Source organism: Typopeltis vanoorti, chromosome 11 (assembly GCF_054136105.1).
Source record: "Typopeltis vanoorti isolate ZY-2024b chromosome 11, IOZ_Tvanoo_1.0, whole genome shotgun sequence".
Lineage (NCBI taxonomy): Eukaryota > Metazoa > Arthropoda > Arachnida > Uropygi > Thelyphonidae > Typopeltis > Typopeltis vanoorti.
The window spans coordinates 20,670,048-20,693,048 of NC_143559.1; the positions used below are offsets into that span (position 1 = coordinate 20,670,048).

Consider the following 23,001-nt stretch of genomic DNA (forward strand, 5'->3'; position numbering starts at 1 on the left):
GATATTTAAATTGAAGTGCATGGGTTTAGATGTCAGGTTAGGGAACAGGATTGGTTATCTGATAAGTATCAGAGAGTTGTGTATGGGAGGGGGGGGGGTCAATATTAAGGAGGCAGTAGGTTAGAAGTGGGGTCCCACAGGGACCAGTATCGGGACCTATATTGTTTAACCTTTCTATCAATGACATTATCAGTGGACTGCAAAGGGATGTTTAGTTGTTTGCAGATGATGTGAAGCTGGGAAGGGTTATTAGTAATAGGCAGATGTGGTAGCCCTGCAAGAGGTTTTGAATAAACTGGACAGATGGGTAAGGAATGGGACTATCAGTTTAATGCAGCAAAATGTAAAGTCTTGAAGATTGGGAGGCTATATACTCTGTCAAAGGAACTGTACTGGATGAAGTAGAAGAGACAAGAGATCTGGTCTGGGAGTGATGATTGATAGAAACCTGAAATTCGGAGAACAGATTGCAAAGGTGGTGAAGTTAACCCACAGGATTGCTGCAATACTGAGAAGGATGCTTACCTGCAGAGATAAAAGAGTTGTCATTCCATTGTACAAAGCCCTGATCAGACTACATTTGGACTATTGTTCTCAGATTTTGTCCCCAGAATTTTAAGATGATAAATTAACTATGGAAAGGATGTAGAAGCAGATAACAAAGATGGTATCAGGACTGAACAATGTTAGTAATAAAGACAGGCAGAGAGAATGTGGGCTACAGAGTTTGGCGAATAGAAGGAGAGGTGATATGATTAAGACAAACTGTTGAGAGACAGTTACAATGTTGACACTGTGAAGTTTTTCGCTTGGTAGAACAGAGAAGAAGCGAGGACAAGGGGCAATCTCTGAAAGATAGGAAAGGAAGTTGCAAGCAAGAGGGTGAGGAGTGGTTTCTTAGCATGAAGGGTGGATGAATCCTGGAATGTATTGCCTGATATAGTGGTGAGAACAAGAACGGTCAATGAGTTCGTGGAGTGGTATGACAGACTCTGCATTTTCTAGGATGGCCTTCCCCAATGGATCTTTTGACTCTATGGAGGCCTAAATCATAATTGTAATAATTTCTAAGCTCTTTCAACAGCCTCCAGAACATTTTGCCATCTTCCTGATATTTACCTTCTATATTTTTACTAAAGTCTTCCCATGCCTTTTGTTTAGCTACTTTCACACACACATATCCACAGCTTAGCTGTCTTACATTTTTTTCTGTATTCGTTTAGGGCAGGGGTCAGCAACCTTTACAGACTCGCAGGCCACATTCAACTTTTATTTTTAATAATCGGACCACAAGCGTTTAATTAAGAGAAAATAGTGCGTGAAAAAAAAAATACTTTTTAAGTTATCAATTTTATTATATCAATCTTAAAAAACACAAATATTTAAAGTTTGAGATTATGAGATAAAGTATGATATTCTTGTAATGACGTCTGATACTATATTCTTTTATAACAGCAACAGTTTTATGACAAATAAGACAAAGGGGATTATCCTCATTTTCAATAAAGAAGTGCTTGCTGTTCCATCCATCATTAAACCATCTTCCTTCATCTGCAATTTTGTTTTCTTGAATCCATTTTTGAAATTATTTTTAAGAAATATATATCCTCTGAAAATAATAGCTGATGTTATTGAATTATATTAAAATACAGACCAGGGAACACGACTAAAAAAGTGCGCCAAAATCTCGGTTTTTGTCAGATGAAGTCACCTGGTTATTCCACACATGATGACTCACACGGTTGACTCGCGCCAATTTGCATAGCGATATCACGAAGTATGGGTATAATTTTTTTTAAATTTATTATTCATATTCTAAAATGTATTATTTAAATAATTCAGCATACGGGCCACGTGCCACGTAAGTATGGTTAACCTTTTATGGGCCACCAAAAATGCACGTTTGGGCCGCATACGGCCTGCCGACCCCTGGTTTAGGGTATCTACCAACTGATTTGCTAGGAACTTTCAGTATGCTTTCTTCTTTTCCAGGACTGCTTAACTTTTGGTGTTTATCATGGTTCTTATTTTTCTATATTTGCAGTAAACTTCACCATGTGCCTCTTTAGCCAAATCAGTGTTTTCTTCCTAGTTTGAATTGAGACTAGGTTTGGTTTGAAGGTTTGGTTATTGTTTTCAATTTATTTCATTTTTTCCTTCGATAATGTTAGCATAGTTGAGTCTACAATTTATCTACTAAACTGCTGAACTTTTATTCTTTTTTAAAACTTTTCTACATACTATTCTTCTCAATGTGATATCCATTTTTATCCTGCATAGCATTAAGTACTGTTCACTTCCAATTTCAAAACCTCTATACACTTGTATCTTCAATGAGCATGAAGCTATCAACAATGACATAGCTGAATCTTTTATTATTTCTTGTGTCTTCTTTCCATTTCTTTTGCATATCTTTATGTTTGAACATGGTGTTAGTAATGATTATTCAATATCCTGAAGAGAAATCCAGCAGATAAGACTTACCATTATTATCCTCGTGCTTTTCTCCAAATTTTCCCAAAACATTTCTATATGCCTGGTGGGATTCATTTTCTACTCGGCTGTTTAGATTGCTAACAAGTACCATAGTTTTCATTTTCTCCATGTCAGCTGCCTGCTCTAGTGACCCAAAAAATTCCTATTCTTCTTCCTTAGAACTTTTGTGGAACCATAGACACAAATAAGTTTCATTGTCCATTTCCCCATTTTGAAGTTTGCCAACATAACCTACTTGAAACTGCCTTCCAATCAAGAATGTTAAATGCTATTGCTACTCCCTCCTTTCTTTAATCATTATTGCCCAAATATAATATCCCATACTCATTATTTAGTAAGATTTCATCTGGTATTTTTTCTTCTTTATTTCAGTAATGCCGAATAATTCAATGGCACTTTTATAATTCTGCAAGCTGGATTCCCTTTCCATTCTGGATGTGGGGTTTGTTCTTGTTCTTTTTCTAGATGTTGGGCTTGAGTCAATTCCAGTAGCTGATTTTTTACTTCTCACCTTGGTTCCCTGAGGAAAACAGCCTTGTTCAACCTTGTGATGTCCCCAGCCAGCATGAAATCTCATCATGTTGCACCATTATAGTATTTGTGGTTAAAGTCAATAGAGATACAATGCGGTCGACTAAGTCCCAAATTGCCAGCCCATCCTTACTTCTTTAGTACAGTGGATACCTAGATGGGATGTACCACATGAAGGTGAGGATTGGACATCACGTCAGAAGCCTTAATTGGTTCTCTATATTCCTTAAAGGCAATGTGTGGAGGTCTCTCCCAGTTATTTGGAAGTGACCCATTTATATATACAGTAGAATCCACTTATTGTGATCATGGATAATATTATCAATCAGCTATTGTTATCAAAATCAGTCAGTTCGAAAACACACCATTTATAATGAATTAAAAATAATCCATCTATTATAACAAAGTTCCGGTTATTGTTATCAAAACCCTATGTTTAGCCTTCTGTGTCTCAGAATTCCAAGAAATAAGGGTTAATCAGGAGAAAATTTTACAAAGAACATGTGTCGAAACCTGACATTTTCTTTGTTATTCTTCCGTAAAACTTAAATCTTCCAGGTAAATGTAGGGGGTTATAAATACAGTCTAATTATGATTTTTCAAGTTTATCTTTGTGCTCTCTTTCAGTAAGTGAATTATAACAGCCCTTAACATTATGGCAGAAGCAAGTAAAAAACGCAAAGATTTATCTTTTCAAGTAATAATAAATTTAGTTTAATCCTTTATCCAAGTGTGAGCAAACAAAGTTTGCGCCTGAAGGTGGCACACCATTTGGCAACTCCTATAGGTAGAGATGACCTTGCTAATGCTTCTGGCTGGTACCTCCACTTGGGCCTGGCTCCCACTGAAGAGACCTCAATAAAGGTCGAAACTAGTCTGGGTAGTGGCCCTTCCCTTAATGCATAACATTAGACATATCTGCAAGGAGATATGTTTTGCCTTATGGAAGATACTGAGATAGGAGTGATGTTAGCTTGCTCCACCTTTGCAACGAGTTGCCCTGGTGTTGTACCACCTTACCCAGTCCTGAAGATACTTTCCAGCGCAAACTTTGTTTGCTCACACTTGGATAAAGGATTAAACTAAATTTATTATATTCTAACCAAGTGAAAAATAAACTTTCAATACCTTTTCAAGAGAAGCAAAGAATTTTGGAGTGCTATGATAAGTTGCCCAAAATGAGTCCGCGTAATTCGGCTGTACATTTAAAAATTTCACAGCCACTCTTGTGTAAGATCTTAAAAAACATATCAGATGTTGAAACTTCAGCTCTTACTAATGAGAACATGGATCAAAAGAGAGCCCGATCTGGTAAGGATACTCAAGTTGAATCAACGTTAAAAATTTGCTTTAGTAATGTTCGTAAAAAAGAATGCTTCAATTAATGGGCCTTTGATGCTTCGGAACTACTGTTCCGAACTTGCAAGAACAATGGGTAAAGAAAATTTCGCAGCAACTGATGGATGGTTTAACCGGTGGAAAATGCGAGACAATATTGTATAGAAGTGTATTCATAGTGAAGAAAAAAGTGCTGATTTTTTATTAGCTGATGCATGGATTAAAACCAAGTGGCCAAAAATTATTGCTGAATATTCTCCCAAGGATATTTACAATGCAGACAAAAAAGGACTATTTTTGTGCAATTCCCGAGCATAATTATTTGTTTAAAAATGAAAGTACTAAAGGATTTAAATCTTAAAAAGAGTGAGTGACAGTTCTTTGTTGTGCTAATATGAAAGGTGAGAAACAAGAGCTCCTAATGACTGGAAAAAGTAAAAATCCTCGGTATTTTAAAGATGTCAAAAGTTTGCCTGTTGACTACTGTTCTAGTGCAAATGCTTGGATGACATGACATTTTCAACAATTGGTTAGTTAAGTGGGATCTTAAATTAAAGCAAAAAATTGTCTTGTTAGCAGACAATTGCACTGCACACACAAACAATTTATTGTTAAAGAACAAAGTAATTTTCTTGTCAATGAAATTTTCTTGTCATTAATTTCTTGAATTAACGCTATTTCGCTAATTCAACCATGAGACCAAGGCATCAATATGAGCTTTTACAGCTTATTATCACAGCAAAGTTTGTGTGAGAATTATAAGCTGAACTTGATTATATAAAAGACCAACCTGATGCAAGTGCGACTACAAAAAATATTTCCTTCTTGATGCATTGCATTTGGTAGCAATGTTATGGAAGCAAGCCTCAGAAAAGACTATTGAAAACTGCTTCCAAAAAGGTGGATTTTTTAAGACAAACTCTAAAACTCCTTCTTCCGAAGAATTTGAATATCTTACAAATGAAATTTTTGATAAAACCCCAGATAGTATGTCAAGACAAGAATTGGAAAATTGGTTGGATATTGATAACAACATTGAAGTGGTGGCTACAATGATACTGTCAGAAATATGTCAAGCTGCTTCAGATGGGAACCTAGATTAACCTAATAGAAGTTAGTGAACCTCATACAAGTATAGAAGAACAAATTTTAGAAGCTCAACCAATGGCCAGATGCAAGAAGCTCTACAAATACTTTGTCATGGTGTGCAACATAGAGCAACAAACTTTGAAAGGCATTATGAGTATGAGCAATTATTCATGAACTACTATATTCAAACAGACGATAGACAACACTAGATAAGTTTTTAAAATAAATTTTATGTTGCTGCTTATTAAAAAGTTGTTTATAAATAAATTAAATTATATTCATAACAATAAATTGAAATAAATGATGCAATTTTTATATCCTTTGCTTAATGTTATCAGCCGGTTATTGTTATCGAACAGTAACTATCCCAAAGTTATCACAATAAGCGGCGGATACTGTATGTGTGTGTATATGCACACACACACACACTGCAGGATTCCCTTTCTTTTTATTTAGAAGTATATCATCTACATAACAGAGCTGAGATTAACATCTCCAATTTTGAAACAAGTTTATTACTACTTTCCTTCATAATGGACCCATACGCACTGGTTTCCATAAATTATGGAATAAAGAGAAAAATCACAATAACTCAAAAACTGTATGATGAATTTTTATGCAATCTGGTGAAAAACAGTATGATATGAGATGTGAAAGAAACCCCCACAAAATTTGTAAATGAACAAATGAAATGAGCAGTTTCATTCAGTTAAAAAGCTACGGCTACATAAATGGTCAAAAGTAAGAGGTCAAAATGAGACTGTCAAAGGTTTCAATAAGGAATGCGATCACCCCCCCCCCCACCTCACACCAATACAGTTTATAATTGTATTCAGGAACTCAGTAATAACAATCACTGTTCCTGCAAAGCTCTCCTTAGTCTCTCAAGGTTTTGGAGAAGGAAGATGACAGCAGTAAAACATCTACCTAGATTATCCCAGACATGCTCAACAGGATTAAGGTCAGGAGACTTACCTGGCCAGTTCATACATATAATAGTTGAATATATTGATCCACGAGCTTCATTAAGAATGTGAGCATTATCATCTTGTAGGATAAATGTCTCTTGTACAGCACCCACATATGGATGAATATAGGGTCCAGGACCTCATCTCAATAAGGTGAAGCATTCATGATTCTGCTAGGAAGCAGATACAGGTTAATGCATCCAACCAATAAGATGCCACCACACTACCTACACCATAAGTATCCCTCTCAAGTAAAGCAGAATGATGCAATATGTCCCAGGTTCTCTCCAGATCAGAGTATGCCGAGCATCACTTTGGGACTCGTCTATGAAGAATACTGACCTCCAGTGGTCTTGGGTCCAGTTGACATAGAAAATTTCAAATGTTCTCTCCTGTGGCATGGGTATAAGGGCACACAGGTCCTACAGACATACAGACCATTTCCATGAAGCCTTCTGCACACAGTGAAAGCAGATGCCGATGTCCCTGTGCTGACACAAGGTCAGATCATAGCTGATTCAGGATAGCACTTCTGTTTAGGTAAGCAGATAATTGGAGACATCAGTCTCCTACATGGCCCTCTTTCAATGTATCTCTGACAAGTTATTTGTGGCTGTTGGATTAGTTCCACAGTCTGTGAACCACAGAATGACTCACATGCAACCATCTGGCTACCTCCGACTGAACTGATTTTGGCAGGTCTCTAGTCTTACGATGGCTAAGCACCTGAATTCATCAATTTGCTGATGTCTTGCAGCCATAATTTTGCAATTATCTTCTTCTCACTCCAGATATGAAATGGAAAACCACTCCAAAACACCTACTTCTATGCAGTGACTTATTTGGACATACTGCAAACAGTGCTAATCACTTGTATACAATAACCAGACTATGTCACTTTTTACATAAGATACCTAACTTTCATATGTTTTGTCCTTTTTCTTCAGTTTTTTTCTTTGTACCTTAATTTATGAGGATCAGCGTACATAATGAATAACAGGGGAGATATGTGCTTCCTTTAAATCAAAGATGCCAAGAAATTATATTCTTGGTTTCATCCTTTACCCATGAGTCTTTGGACTCCCTGGAGGTGTCACATAATAATAAGTGTAAGCAAAGTTTGCCCGTGAAATCACTTTACGACTAGGCTACTTGTATATAGAGGTTGATGATTTCACATCAATTGCCTTAACATCCCATAATGCAACATACATATCCCTATGTACACGTATAATGCTATGCATTATGGGAAGAGCCACTACGAAGACTGGTTTCGACCTTTATTGAAGTCTCATCAATCAGCTAAAGTAATGCGACAGTCATATTTTCCTGGGTAGCTGCCGCTAGAGGGATTCATAGTCTGTAGTGTTTGTTGAGAGCTCCTGATAAGATAAGTGTTATTTTAAGTTATCATTGACAAATTTACTTGAATATTACGTAGTTTTGTTTGCTTTGCATATCTTAGTGTGTCTGTGTGTTTTTGGTGTTTTAATTATTAATTTGATAAAATACGATAGAAGTGAGTATGGCCCCCGTAAGAAGGAAAACGGCGGTTGGTAATAATGGTTTGCCATCTTTATTCAATAACTTTAATATAACGGAGATTATTCAGCATACTAACTGCAAAATGTATGCTTTGCGGAGTGCGGTTGGAGTATGGTTAGATGATAATAAAGGAGTGAATGTGTGTAGAAAATGTAAGGAAAATGAGGAATTAAAGTGTATTTCAGGTCGTGAGTGTGATATTTTTGTCAAACTTCAGAATGAAGAAAATAGTGATATGACAAGAAATGGCAAGGTTGTACCAGAGAACTGTGAGGGCGTGAATGTAGAAAGTGTGAATGATGGTATTGATACAGAGCAAAATAATGGTTTAACAGAAAATAAAAAAGATGAGATAGATGCAACGAGTGAAATCACATTGTTGAGCGGAGCGATACAAAGAGCAAAGCGGCAGCTAGAGCATATGAACAAAAGTCTACTGAGTGTACTAGCCAGTAATAAAAAGTATGATAGAAAAAATAAGAGTATGAGTGTGAACGTAAACAAAATGAAGGAGAGAGAGTGCTGTATGGAGATTCGTTAGTACGAGGTGTGTTAGTAGAGGATTTGACAAAATTGTACCAACCTGGTACGAGCATCAAGGATGTAACTGAGTCTATTAGAGAGCAAAAGGAAAGGGTAAAAGAAATGATTGTTTTGGTAGGTAAGAATGATTTGAAAGGAGATAAAATGGAAATGATAGAGGACCTGAATGAATTGTTTGAGGTAGCAAAAGAAAAGAGTGAGAGAGTTAGGATGATTAGTCTTTTGCCGCGGTATGACAGTGAAGTGTCTAAAAGGAGGGCCATAATTGCAAATGACTTTATGCATGGGTTATGTATGACGAGTAGTGTGGAATTTGTGGACGTGTGGAGTGAGTTCGATGGGCGAAAGGATCTATATAAGATGGATGGCTTGTATTTGAATGGATTCGGTGTAAGGAGACTTGAAAAAGTGTTGTTGAATGAAGTGGATGTGCAGAATCAGGGAAACTAGATTTATTAAGGTGGGGGGGGAGTAGATATGCAGACCTTAGAGAGGCAGTTGAGTGTATGAATGAGTATAATATGCCCGAGCAAATCAGGACAACAAATCAGAATGGGATAGTTAGTATAAGTTATATACTAACTTATATAACTTATACTAATAACTTATAACTTATACTAATATATAGTTAGTATTTTCATTTGCATGAAACATGACCTAACATTAGTGTTAATGAAATTCATGAACACTAGTGCTAGGAGTATTAGGAACAAGAAGGAAGAATTTTTGGCCATGGTTAGCACTTCCAGACCACAGGTTATTGGCATTAGTGAAACATGGCTGACTGTAGATGATATAGCTAGTGGGATTGAATGTGATGGGTATAGTGTGTTCAGGAATGACAGTGAAAATAAAATGGGGGGGGGAGTATTGTTGATGAGATGCAGCCAAGGAGAATAGAAGTTGAATTGCAGGATTGAGAAAAGAGCACATTTGAGGCCATTTGGTGTGAGATTGTGGCTAGCAGAACAAAATATACAATTGGGTGCTGCTATAGACCAGGTGATGGAAAAGATGGTGGAGATAGTATGCACAAGCAAATAGAAGAAATGAGGGGAAGGAGGGTAATTATTATGGGAGATTTTAACTATGATCGTATTGACTGGAGTGAGGAGAGGACACATGGGAGAAAGGAATTGGATTTTATGCGGTTATTAAGGGATAACTATCTGCAACAGCATGTAATGGAAAATACTACGGATCAGAAAGCGCTTGACCTAGTAATTGCATCTGAGGATTTGGCTGTAACAAATATGACCACATTGCCACCAATTGGTGAGAGTGATCATAGAATCTTGACTTGGGAGGTGGCTAAAGGTGTGGAATTTACAATTAAAACAGGGTACATGTGGAATTATCGGGCTGGTAAGTATCACAAGCTTAGGAGTTTGATTGGTTCAGTGCTATGGCATGTACAACTGCAAGGGCTAGAAGTTGATAGTGCATGGGAGGTAGTTAAGAAGCATTTGCATGAAACAATGGCTGACTGTATACCTAGAGTCTGAATAACAAATCAAGTAGGGATTAAAAGGATGAATAACACCATTATGCTTGAGCTGCAAAAAAAGAAACAATTATGGAGGGAATTGAAGGAGAAAGGTGACCGGCAGGCACATGAACGGTATAAAGCGCAGGCCAGAAGGGTAACGTGTGTGGTAAGAAAAGCAAAAAAGGATTACGAAAGAACATTGGCCATGCAGGCTAAATAGAATCCTAAACAGTTTTTTCGATATGTTGCAAGTAAAAGAAAAAATGTATATGGCAGAATGATTTTAAAGAATGCCAACGGTAGGGAGGTAACTGAATCAGTTGATATAGTTGAGTTACTGAGTGAGCACATCGCAAGAATATATCATCCAGGTGGTGACATTGCAGAAATGAAAGAACCAATAGATTATATGGGAATTGTAGTGAATGAAGTGGAGGTGAATAGTCTATTACAGAACCTTAATGTGAATACATCTGTGGTATTGGATGGTATACAAGCTCGTGTCGTAAGTGAAGTGGCTAAAGAATTATCTGTACCCTTGACCATTTTGTTTAATTTGAGTCTCGGGTCTGGGTTAGTCCCCGGGTGAGGTGGGGGGGGGGGGGAATAGTTCCACTGCGTAAAGGAGGTTCCAAGACTGCTGTTGTAAATTACGGACCGATTAGCATAACAGGAATCGTTGTCAAGGTCTTGGAGAAATTAGTCAAGAAAAGAATACATAATTGGATAGATGAAAATGGGATATTGAATGGGGGACAACATGGTTTTGTGAAGGGTAAGTCACACCTCTAACTTGCTCATGTTTTATAACATAGTCATGGCTGAACTGGATAAGGGTAATGGGTTTACAGTGATTCTACTGGACCTTGCCAAGGCCTTTGACAGGATACCACATGGAACTCAAATCAGTAAACTGGAGCAGATGGGGATGGATATAGGGTTGGTGAGATGGATAGGAGGGTGGTTGATGGAGAGATACCAGAGAGTGGTTTATTTAGGAGTTGAGTCCAAAAGACGGCTTTTGACTAGTGGTGTGCCGCAAGGTTCTGTTCTTGGACCATTACTTTTCAATTTGTTCATCAATAATATAGGAAAGGATCTGAAACGAAGTGTTCACTTGTTTGCTGATGATGCAAAGTTGGGTAGAGCAATTGTGAGTGCACAGAATGTCAAAATTTTACAGGATGATTCCAATAGTTTGGAGGACTGGGCTAGGAAAAATGGATGTCAATTTAATGTGGCAAAGTGTAAGGTTATGCATTTTGGGGTGAAAAGAATAGCAGCAGTATATCACATTGGTGGAACTGTACTCCAGGAGATTGATGAGGCCAGGGATTTGGGAGTGTTGGTGGATAGGGAATTGAAGTTTAAGGGGCACATTGCAAAAGTGGCTAAATCAGCTCATCAAATCACTTGGCTTTTGAAAAATACTTTAACAAGCAGAGACAAACAAGTTATTGTTCCTCTGTGTCGAGCCTTGGTAAGACCCCATCCAGACTACTGTGCCCAGAAATGGGCGCCAGGGTTTCTTCTTGATGGGGAGGAGGTGGAGAGGATCCAGAGACGAATGACCAAGATGATAACAGGTCTGTGGAATGAACCTTACGAGAACAGTCTTTCTTTTAAGGTTACACGGTGATCAGCATTCATATTTATGAATTTAGGGACACAAAACACACATGTTGAAAAGATTATTTTACTGATTAATAATAAACTAATAATGCATTTTTGGAAATTATGGAGACAACTACCGTGTTTGAATAAAAAGTTTAGTTTACTATTACTAAAATTTTACAATTCGACGTTTCGACCTTTATGTCAAGGTCATCTTCTGGAGCGTACAAATATACACAAGAAACAAGCTATACTACAATCATACTGGTTCGTTAAAGACACTGACTAACCGCTACCACAATTGTTGGCCTGACCTCTGGTGAAAAAAAAAAAAAAAAAATTATACATCAACGCTAGAGTCCTATTATTTGTGTTGTCTATTATATACATATATTAACATCATTCCAGCTGGTTTGAGTGGAATGGTTTCTAATACTAGCGGATTGGCTAAAGTCCTGACTTATGCTGAATCTTTCATATTAGGTTGGCTGAATGTGTGCCATCCAGATTCCTTGAAAAAAGACAGAGCCACAACTATTTGCTCTAACCAGCAAGCCCTGAAACAAGAACTAAAAATCATTAGTGACACATTCATAAACAATTGCTATAACAAAAATACTGTCAATTAAATACTCTATAAAACCAAAACAAAAACGAATCTAGATTACAGTAAAACCATAGCCATCCCATACATTAAAGAGTTATCAGAAAAAATCAACAGAATCCTACAACATTATAACCTCAATGCCAACTTTAAACCACCCACTAAACTTAAAACTATATTCAGCTCCTCTAAGGATCCTCTCCTCCCATTAGCACATCCTGGAGTCTATTGCATCCGCTGCACCTGTAACTTACCGTACATTGGTGAAACAGGACAGACAATCCCTATACGCAAGAAAGAACACATTAGACACATTAAATATCACCATTATGGTGAAGCAGGCCTCTCAGATCATGCACTTAACACCTTACACCAAATCAACTGGAAAAGCACCTGCTCCTTACACCGCATAAAAAACATGGTACGAAAGAAAATTTAAAGAATCCTGCGAAATCCTGATAAACCACCCAAATATCAACAATAAAGATGGTATGAAAATTAAAAGGATCTGGATGGCACACATTCAGCCAACCTAATATGAAAGATTCAGCATAAGTCAGGACTTTAGCCAATCCGCTAGTATTAGAAACCATTCCACTCAAACCGGCTGGAATGATGTTAATATATGTATATAATAGACAACACAAATAATAGGACTCTAGCGTTGATGTATAATTTTTTTTTTTTTTTTTTTTTCACCAGAGGTCAGGCCAACAATTGTGGTAGCGGTTAGTCAGTGTCTTTAACGAACCAGTATGATTGTAGTATAGCTTGTTTCTTGTGTATATTTGTACGCTCCAGAAGATGACCTTGACATAAAGGTCGAAACGTCGAATTGTAAAATTTTAGTAATAGTAAACTAAAGTTTTTATTCAAACACGGTAGTTGTCTCCATAATTTCCAAAAATGCATTCGGATCACCGTGCAAGCCTAAAAGAAAGGAATAAAATAATAACTTTACGTTTCGACCCCTGTATTGAGGTCATCTTCAGAAGGATACATGTGTATAAGAACAAGCTACATGCTGTTGCACTCTATACAAGTAAATTACATCTATGTTGTTTAGTTATCTTTTTTCTTTGCCTGCCCTCCAGTGAAAAAATAAATAAATAAATAAATAAAATAAAATAAAATAAACAAAAATAAAATAAAAACTACAATAAACTCTGCTAAAGTCCTCACGTATTAGGATTCTTCTGGAATTATACAGTTTATATTGTTATATTAAGATTATCTTCTGGATTTGTATAGTACAGGTTGCTATTGAATGTTCGGGAGGAAAAAAAAAAAAACACTTCACTAAGTCTTCTTGTATTGAGATTTTTCTTCGTGGTTGCTATGAAGGTTGTAGATGGGTCCTCCACATTCTTGGAATTATTAGACCATCATTTTTATTTATATTATGTTTGAGCATTTCACATGCTTCCTTGAATTTCCGCTCGAACAAGGTTTTGGTGGGGTGTAGGGACTTGGTACCTTTCCAGTCAGTTCTGTGGTATGTTTGGAGTGCGTGGTCAGAAAGGCCAGTTTTTCCAAAATGGAGGTTATTTTATGTGACGTTTGTGTTCATCCTTTCTGATTGGGATGGTTCGCCCTGTTTTCCCCTATGTATGGTATGTTACATGTGCAATCTATTTTGTAAACCCCTGGGTGGGCTAAGTGTAGCAGGGGATCCTTGGAAGAACTGAGTAGGTGTCTTAATTTTGTAGGGGGTTTAAAAGTGCTTTTGATGTTGTATTTGTGTAGTGTTCTGTCTATTTTTTCTGAAATGCCTCTAACATATGATATAGCAATAGCATTCTTGAAATCTATTTTGTTATTAGTGGTATCTTTGTGGAGGATCTTGTGAATGGTTTTTATACTGTATCCATTTTTTATAAAGGTATGTTTGATGGTCTCATATTCATGGTTAAGAGCTTGTTCATTTGAACAAATGGTTTGAGCTCTGTGTTTAAATGTGCTTATGACCCCTAGTTTTTGTGTTGGGCGGTGATAAGAAGTTTTGTGTATGTACTGGTCTGTGTGTAGGTTTGCAGTAAACTGAGAAGGAGAGACAGCCTGAAAGAAGACGTGTGATAAGTGTGTCTAGGAACGGAAGAGAGTTGTTTTTTTCAATTTCAATGGTGAATTGGATGCGTTTGTGTTACTTGTTCAGGTGGCTAAGGAATGTATCTAGTGCTTGGCGGCCGTGGGGCCAAATGGCAAAAATATCGATGTATCTGAGCCAAATTTTGGGTTTAGGCCGATTCTAGAGCTCATTGCTCAAAATCTTCTATTTAAAGTTCGCTATTGGGTGGGGGGGTGAGCCCATGGCGGTACCCTCTTTTTGAATGTAAAAATTGTTTTGCCACATGAAATATCCAGAGCGGAGTACGTGGGCAAAGAGGGCCGTGATGTCGTGTGGAAATATGTTCTGTAAGAGTAGGATAGTATCATTGATTGGGACAGTGGTGAAAAGGGAAGTTATGTCAAAGCCGACTAATAGATCTTGGTCATTGAGTGTAATATTTTTAATTTTGTTTATGAATTGTTGTGCATTTTTTATGTAGGAAGGGGAATGACCAACCAATTCCTTGAGTGTGGCCGCTAATATTTTGGCTAAGTAGTAATTCGGACTGTCAATTCCTTCCACAATTGGACGTAATGGCGTGTCTGTTTTGTGTACTTTTGGCAGGCCATAAATTCTGGGCGCACGGGCATATTGCGGTATTAATTTTTTAATTGTTTCTTCTGCCCACATGTTAACTGTTTAAGTAGTTCAGTAGTTTTCTTTCTGTTACGTTGCGTAGGGTTGTAATTTATCATTTGGTAGGTGTTGTGGTCCAATACCAAATGGTTCATTTTTTCGATGTAGGTTGTCCGATTTAAAACTCTTTGCCCACAAACTCCGCTCTGGATATTTCATATGGCAAAACAATTTTTACCTTCAAAAAGAGGGTACCGCCATGGGCTCACCACTCTCCCCCCCAATAGCAAACTTTTATATGGAAGATTTTGAGCAACGAGTTTTAGAATCGTTGCCTAAAGCCCAAAATTTGGCTCAGATACGTCGACGATATTTTCGCCATTTGGCCCCACGGCCGCCAAAGATACATTCCTTAGCCACCTGAACAAACAACACAAACGCATCCAATTCACCACTGAAATTGAAAAAACAACTCTCTTCCGTTCCTAGACACACTTGTCACACGTCTTCTTTCAGGCTGTTTCTCCTTCTCAGTTTACTGCAAACCTACACACACACAGGCCAGTACATACACAAAACTTCTTATCACCACCCAACACAAAAACTAGGGGTCATAAGCACCTTTAAACACAGAGCTCAAACCATTTGTTCAAATGAACAAGCTCTTAACCATGAATATGAGACCATCAAACATACCTTATAAAAAAATGGATACAGTATAAAAACCATTCACAAGATCCTCCACAAAGATACCACTAATAACAAAAAAGATTTCAAGAATGCTATTGCTATACCATATGTTAGAGGCATTTCAGAAAAAATAGACAGAACACTACACAAATACAACATCAAAAGCACTTTTAAACCCCCGACAAAATTAAGACACCTACTCAGTTCTTCCAAGGATCCCCTGCCACACCTAGCCCACCCAGGGGTTTACAAAATAGATTGCACATGTAACATACCATACATAGGGGGAAAGAGGGGGAACCATCCCAATCAGAAAAGATGAACATAAACGTCACATAAAATACCTCCATTTTGGAAAAAATGGCCTTTCTGACCACGCACTCCAAACATACCACAGAATTGACTGGAAAGTTGCCAAGTCCCTACACCGTACCAAAACCTGGTTCGCGCGGAAATTCAAGGAAGCATGTTAAATGCTCAAACATGATCTGAATCTGAATAAAAATGATGGTCTAATAATTCCAAGAATGTGGAGGACCCATCTACAACCTTCATAGCAACCACGAAGAAAAATCTCAATACAAGAAGACTTAGTGAAGTGTTTTTTTTTTTTTCCTCCTGAACATTCAGGAGCAACCTGTACTGTACAAATTCAGAAGATAATAATCGTAATATAACAATATAAACTGTATAATTCCAGAAGAATCCTAGTACGTGAGGACTTTAGCAGAGTTTATTGTAGTTTTTATTTTATTTTATTTATTTTTATTTTTTTCCACTGGAGGTAGGCTAGGAAAAAAGATTAGTTAACAATGTAGATGTAATTTACTTGTATAGAGTGCAACAGCATGTAGCTTGTTCTTATACACATGTATCCTTCTGAAGATGACCTCAATACAGGGGTCGAAACGTAAAGTTATTATTTTATTATTAATCAGTAAAATAATCTTTTCAACACGTTTGTTTTGTGTCCCTAAATTCATAAATATGAAGACTTATGAGAACAAGTTGAAGATTTGTGGGTTGCAAAAATTGGTCGATAGGTGGAAAAGGAGTGATATGATTGAGACATTCAAATTACTGAAGGGTTTCTATAAGATTAATCCAGATGATATTTTTGTGAATAGGACTGGTGGTGGGAGGACTAGGGGCCATACATGGAATGGGCAAGAACGTGGTTAGCAGAGGTGTTAGAGCTAGGTTTTTTACTTGGAGAGTGGTGAATGAGTGGAATAAGTTGCCAGAGTCTGTTGTGGGTGCTACGACCGTGAATAAGTAAGTTCAAGGCGAGGTATGATACATGGAAGCTGGGCAAGAATGTGGTTAGCAGGGGTGTTAGAGCTAGGTTTTTTACTTGGAGAGTGGTGAATGAGTGGAATAAGCTGCCAGAGTCTGTTGTGGGTGCTACGACCGTGAATAAGTTCAAGGCGAGGTATGATAGATACTGTGTGAATGTCGAATAGTTGTTCTTGACATGATATTAGGGCCTCCCTCGATGAGTCTGTCGACTCCTTGGAGTTGCCCAGAATAATAATAATCTTCTTCTTCTCTTCTCTTCTGCCTATCATGGAATATAGGCCATGTGGCCTGTTCCAGTCTCATGCCATCTCTTTCTTGGTCTTCTGATTCTTCTTTTCCCACTTAATAATAATAATATACAAGCAGCGAAAAAGTGCCACACCATATTGTTAAAATACTCTGGATTAGAAATAGATGTTGACAGTTTTTTCACTTGGTTATATTATAAATTAAAGATGCCAAGAAATTATATTCTTGGTTTCATCCTAAAGAAAAGCAAACAAAGTTTGTGTGTGAAATCACTATGAAGTCACTATTTTAGTAATAAGGTGTGGCACATCTTGACTACTTGTATATGGAAATATGACTTCTGCATTACTTCAACCTTGGTATTGCTTCTGGGTCTGGCTCCCACTGATGAGCCCCAAATATACAAAACTGGTCTGGGTAGTGGCCCTCCCCACAATGTATAGCAATATATATGTCCTTAAGGATATATGCATTGCATTATGGGATATTAAGGCAATTTATGTGAAGTTGTCAGCCATATATCCAGGTAGCCTAGTCATGAAATGACGTTATGTACACACTTTGTTTAATTACACTTGGCCTGGTTGGACGAGTGGTTAGTGTATTTGCTCTCCAGCCAAAAGGCTGCCGGTTCGAATCCCGCCATGTGCATGGATGCTTGTGATTGTCTGTGGAAATACTACTGGTGGTCGTTGGCGGTAGATGGCATTGGTGTAGATGATGAAGGCAGTTGCGGTTGGTGGTGATGAAGGAAAGTTGTAGAGTAGATGCCGTCCTCGTTGGACTCCATGGAGGCATTACGTAATAATAATAATAATTTCTTGGCATCTTTAAATATATTATAACCAAGTGAAAAAACTGTCAACAATGTACATTTTTGTCCCACACCTGATTTAACATCAAACGATATACCTGTACCACCTTCAGTTTTAGTTGTTGAATTACAATTCAAATATAGAATAAGTATAGCTTGATATATTATTATTATTATTCAGGCCTCCATGTAGTCAAAAGACTCGTTGTGGGAGGTCCTTCCTATGAAACACGAAGTCTATCATACCACTCCTTGAACTCACCGACCGTTCTTGCTCTCACCACTCTATCAAGCAATGCATTCCACGGTTCAACCACCCTCAAATGCAAAGAAACCACTCCTCACCCTCTTGCTCAGAGCTTCCTTTCATAACTTCCAGGGATGGCCCCTTCTCATCACTCCTTCCTGCTGTTCTACCAAGTGAAAGAATTCCCAGTGTCAATCCTGTAACTACCTCTCAAAAGTTTAAAGTTTCAATCATATCAACTCTCCTTCTATGTACCAAACTCTGCAGTCCATACTCCCTCAGCCGATCCTCATAACTAACATTGTACAGTCCTGAAACCATCTTTGTTATCTGCCTCTGTACCCTTTCAAGAGTTAATTTCCCCCTTCAAATCCTGGGGACCAAATTTGAGAAGAATAGGCAAGTGACTACTGTTCAGCGTCTTATACACTGGTTTTTTTCTATATGCAAATACTAGAAATTTAGGAATAAAAGATTTGTGGTAGTGATTGACTCCGTCTCCATAAAAGATAATTTTGGATAGGAGACAGCAGACAACCAAGTCCCATCAATTCAGTTTTATGAAAGGAAGCAATAATAATAATAGAACAGTTGACTGGCTTGAAGAATTATTGCCAAAAATCTGATGTGTGATACCCTTTACTACAAAATGAGATTGGAGTAGAATATTGTTTCAAAAAGGACTGGAGATATCAGTTCAATTTTGCCATATGCAGAGCCATGCCCTTCAACAAGAGGAAATGGAATGCTGCAAAATAGTCATCTCTTACTACAATGGACTTGTAGGGACCAAAAGAACAGTTTTTGTTAGGACTGTTTTGCTGTGGTTCCTTCAATAAAGTGCTGATGCCATGCAGATTTGACTGTTTTCATAGGTTGTTATATATTAAAGGATGACAGTATATTAATGGAAATGCATGCAGGGTGAATTCGTAGAATAGAGGAATTGGTCTCAGGTAGAAAAAAAATGATACTTACAAAAAATTTACAATAAACATAATTAAAAAAGGTAGCAAATTATTTTTTTTGTTCTAGTTGTGAGAAAGATTAGTTGGTCCTGACTACACTGAAGAAAGTGGAACAGAAACTACAACAGTGTTGCTTGAAAGATCTTTCAGAATTAAGTATGGATATCTATCCATTTTTTTTTTCCAATTAAATTTGTCTACACTAAAGCTGGTAGCATGCAAAAAATATTCAAAATTTATTCCACAACCACAGAATTTAAATACAGTGCTAATTTCAAGCAGCAAGAAATGTGCATAAAATAAATGCAAATGGATCAGTTAACAACAAAAAAGTTACTTACCATAGCTTTCGTATATTGACATGATTCTGAGAGCCATTTGAAGAGCTCCATTTGGCACCAGGCAAAGTCCCAGTTTCTCTCCTTTGGTGAGGCTAGCCAAATTATGGCCATAAGGCACAAAATAGAAAGCAAAAATCAATGCATGACTGACTGCCCATAGAAGAACTGCAGCAATTATAGCAAATACAGCTATAGGGAGGGGAAAGTAAACAATAAAAACTCTGTTCTAGAACTTTCAAAATTAAAAAAATAATATATGTTTATTTTTTTATGTTGCTCCCATCCACAAAAGGTTATTTCCAAACCTATAGTACATTTTGCACAGTTTATGGGTTAAGGATTTTTTTTCTATTTTTAATTTATTTTTTACATAGTCTGGAAACCCTACTCTAGAGAACAAACATGGAACTTTTTCAAGCTACCTTAAGCATCCTGAAGTGGCTTGAAAAAAGTGACAAAAAAGTAACAGAGTTTGTGAACGATGTGACTTTCATTCATTGCAATAACATGTAAATCAGAAAAACATTTACTAGAAGATTAAAGATACCAAGAAATTATATACTTGGTTTAATCCTTTATCCAAGTGTAAGCAAACAAAATTTGTACGCTCGGGTCTCAATGCGTATCTTTTTTATGCGGTGCATAACTTCAAAACTTATGTACTGTTGTACGTAATGAACAGCATGTTGCAGCACATTCTGGCATAACGTAAGTAACGTGTAGGCAGTGAGTGTCCGTGAAGTTTAATTTTGTATGTGAGCGAGTGTTTGTCTTTTCATTATCGAAAGTCTAAATTTTGGTAATTGTTATTTTAAAGATTTAATTTGGCCAAATGGAGAAAAAAAAGCACCAAAGAAAAGCAATTTCTTTGGAAATGAAAATTGCAATTTTAGATCGCTTAGCAAAATGAGATGGATCTACGGTGATTGGTAAACATTTTAATTTAGGCGAATCTACTATAAGAGCAATTAAAAAGAATGAAGTCGCAATAAGAAAATCTGTCATTTCTGGAACAAAACTAAGTGCCAAATTATCATCATACTCAAGAGATACTTTATTAGAAAAAACGAAATGAGCGCTCTAAATTGGATTGAAGAATTAACTCAAAGAAGAATTCCTATAAGTGGTTATTTAAATAAACAAAAAGCTCTTTGGTTTTTATGAACAAATGAAGCAATTGGAGCCATCTACTTCCGCTTCCCAGGCTGATAAAGAATTTTCGGCTAGCAAAGGATGGTTAACCGGGTTTTTAAAAAGGAATGCACTTCATAGCATGAAGATTACAGGTGCGGTTGCAACAGCAAATGAAGAAACAGCCAAAAATTTTCAAGAGAAGTTAGCCAAAATTATTGAAGATGGTGGATATTGTCCCGATCAAGTATTTAACGCTGATGAAACAGGATTGTTTTGGAAGAAAATGCCTAGTTGAACTTACATCGCAAAATCTGAGAAAAAAGCAAATGGGTTTAAAGCAAGCAAAGTTCGAGTAACGTTGTTACTTTGTAGTAATACATCAGGAAATCTAATGTTGAAACCCCTCCTAGTAAATCGATCTCTAAGACCATGTTTTCTAAAAGGCAAAGATCTAAAATAGCTACCAGTACATTGGATGGCTAATACAAAGGCCTGGGAAACAACTGCTGTATTTACTGAATGGTTCAATAATTGCTTTGTACCAGAAATGGAAACATATATGAAGCAAAAAGCTCTCGATTTTAAAGTTTATTAATTGTTGACAATGCACCAAGTCATCCGAATTTAGTACATCTAAATGTGCAGGTAATGTTTTTTCCACCCAATAACAAGTATTATTCAGCTATTAGATCAAGGCATAATTGCTACTTTTAAAAAATATTACGTTAAGCACACTTTTCAATTTATATTGGATAAACTAGAAAATGAATCATTAACAGTAACTGAAGTTTGGAAAAAATTTTCTATTTTGGACTACTTAAATCATGTTGCATCTGCTATTGCTGAAATAACACCACAAACTTTAAATGCCTGCTGGAAAGCAGCTTGGCCTGGATGTGTTGCAAAAAGCACAACCATTCAAACATCTACATTATCAGCTGAAATCATTACTTTGGCACAGGAAATTGGTGGAGAAAGTTTTGATACATTTGGCCAGAATGATGTAGACGAATTGCTTGTGGATAATGCCTTAAGTAATGATGATATTATTGGATATCGATTAACTTTAGATATCGTCGAAGATCCAGAAAACGATAGTGAAGTGGAAGAAAAACCTATCCCCCTCATTGCATATATAATTTGAGAAGGTCTTGAACTGTGTAATAAATTGGAAAATCATTTTCTTGTTAATGACAAAAATTCTGAACTAGCCTTTAAATTCCAACGTGAGCTGAAGAACTGCATGTCTGGATATCGCAAGCTGTATAAAAAAAATTAGTAAAATCATCATCGCAAAGTTTAATCAATGATTACATTTATTTTTATTTTATTTTATTTTTATTTTATTTTAGGCGCTGACTATCTCTTCTGATAGTCAGCGCATAAAAGCATCAGTCAGATAATGATGAAAATGATTTCGCACCAATTCGCAAACTTTGCCGAATATTGTCTAATAGCGACAATTCTGATGACAAAATGTAAAAAACAATTGTTACTTTTCAATAAAATTAAATGAATAAAGCTTTAAAACAAACTTAGGCATTCTTATTTTCCTGGATTTTTATAAACTTTTTTATGCGAGTTTAGGTTTATTTTAATTCATTGCTTCGGTTTTATGCAGTTTTAGAAAAGTATGGAACATATCCCTTATTTTTCAACATAAGTTAGGTCTTTTTTGTGGGATTTTTTATATGTGATTTTCTGTGGAATGCATCAACCACATAAAAAGAGACCTGACTGTATTTTCAGGACTGGGGCAACTCGTATATAGAGGTTAATGACTTCACATCACTTGCTTTAGTATCCCATAATGCAAAGTACATTTCCTTGTGGACATGTATAATGTTATGCATTATGGGAAGGGTCACTACCCAGACCAGTTTCGACCTTTAGTGGGGTCTCGTCAGTGGGAGCCAGACCCAGAGGTGATACTAAGGGTGAAGTAATGCAGAAGTCATATTTCCATATACGAGCAGCCAAAAGGTATCACAACTTATTATTAGAATACTCTGGATTAGAGATAGTTGTTGAAAGTTTTACCACTTGGTTATACTATAAATTAATGATATCAAGAAATTATATACTTGGTTTAATCCTTTATCCAAGTCTAGGCAAACAAAGTTTACTTACACTTGGCTCTGTCCAAAAGCTCATCAAGGGGAAGCACCTACTCTACAACTCTTCATCTCCACCACTCAATCCATGAACTACAGCGAATCACAACATCTACACCAGTGCCATATACTACCCACCAAGTATTTTCACAGACAATCACAAACATCCATGCCATGGTGGGATTCTGCAGTCTATAGGCAGCAGAGCGAATACGCTAACTACTTGGCTAACCAGGCCAGCA

The 23,001-nt window shown here is 36.9% G+C and overlaps 1 protein-coding gene across 1 annotated transcript in view; it reads right to left on the reverse strand.

Annotated features, from left to right (window-relative positions):
* LOC150101358 (phospholipid-transporting ATPase ABCA3-like) overlaps window positions 1-23,001 on the reverse strand; it is a 197,056-nt gene that overhangs the window by 20,988 nt on the left and 153,067 nt on the right. The window contains exon 6 of the mRNA XM_090400779.1: window positions 19,512-19,700. Within this exon, the coding sequence (XP_090256905.1) occupies window positions 19,512-19,700 (189 nt within the window). The remainder of the gene's footprint in view (window positions 1-19,511; window positions 19,701-23,001) is intronic.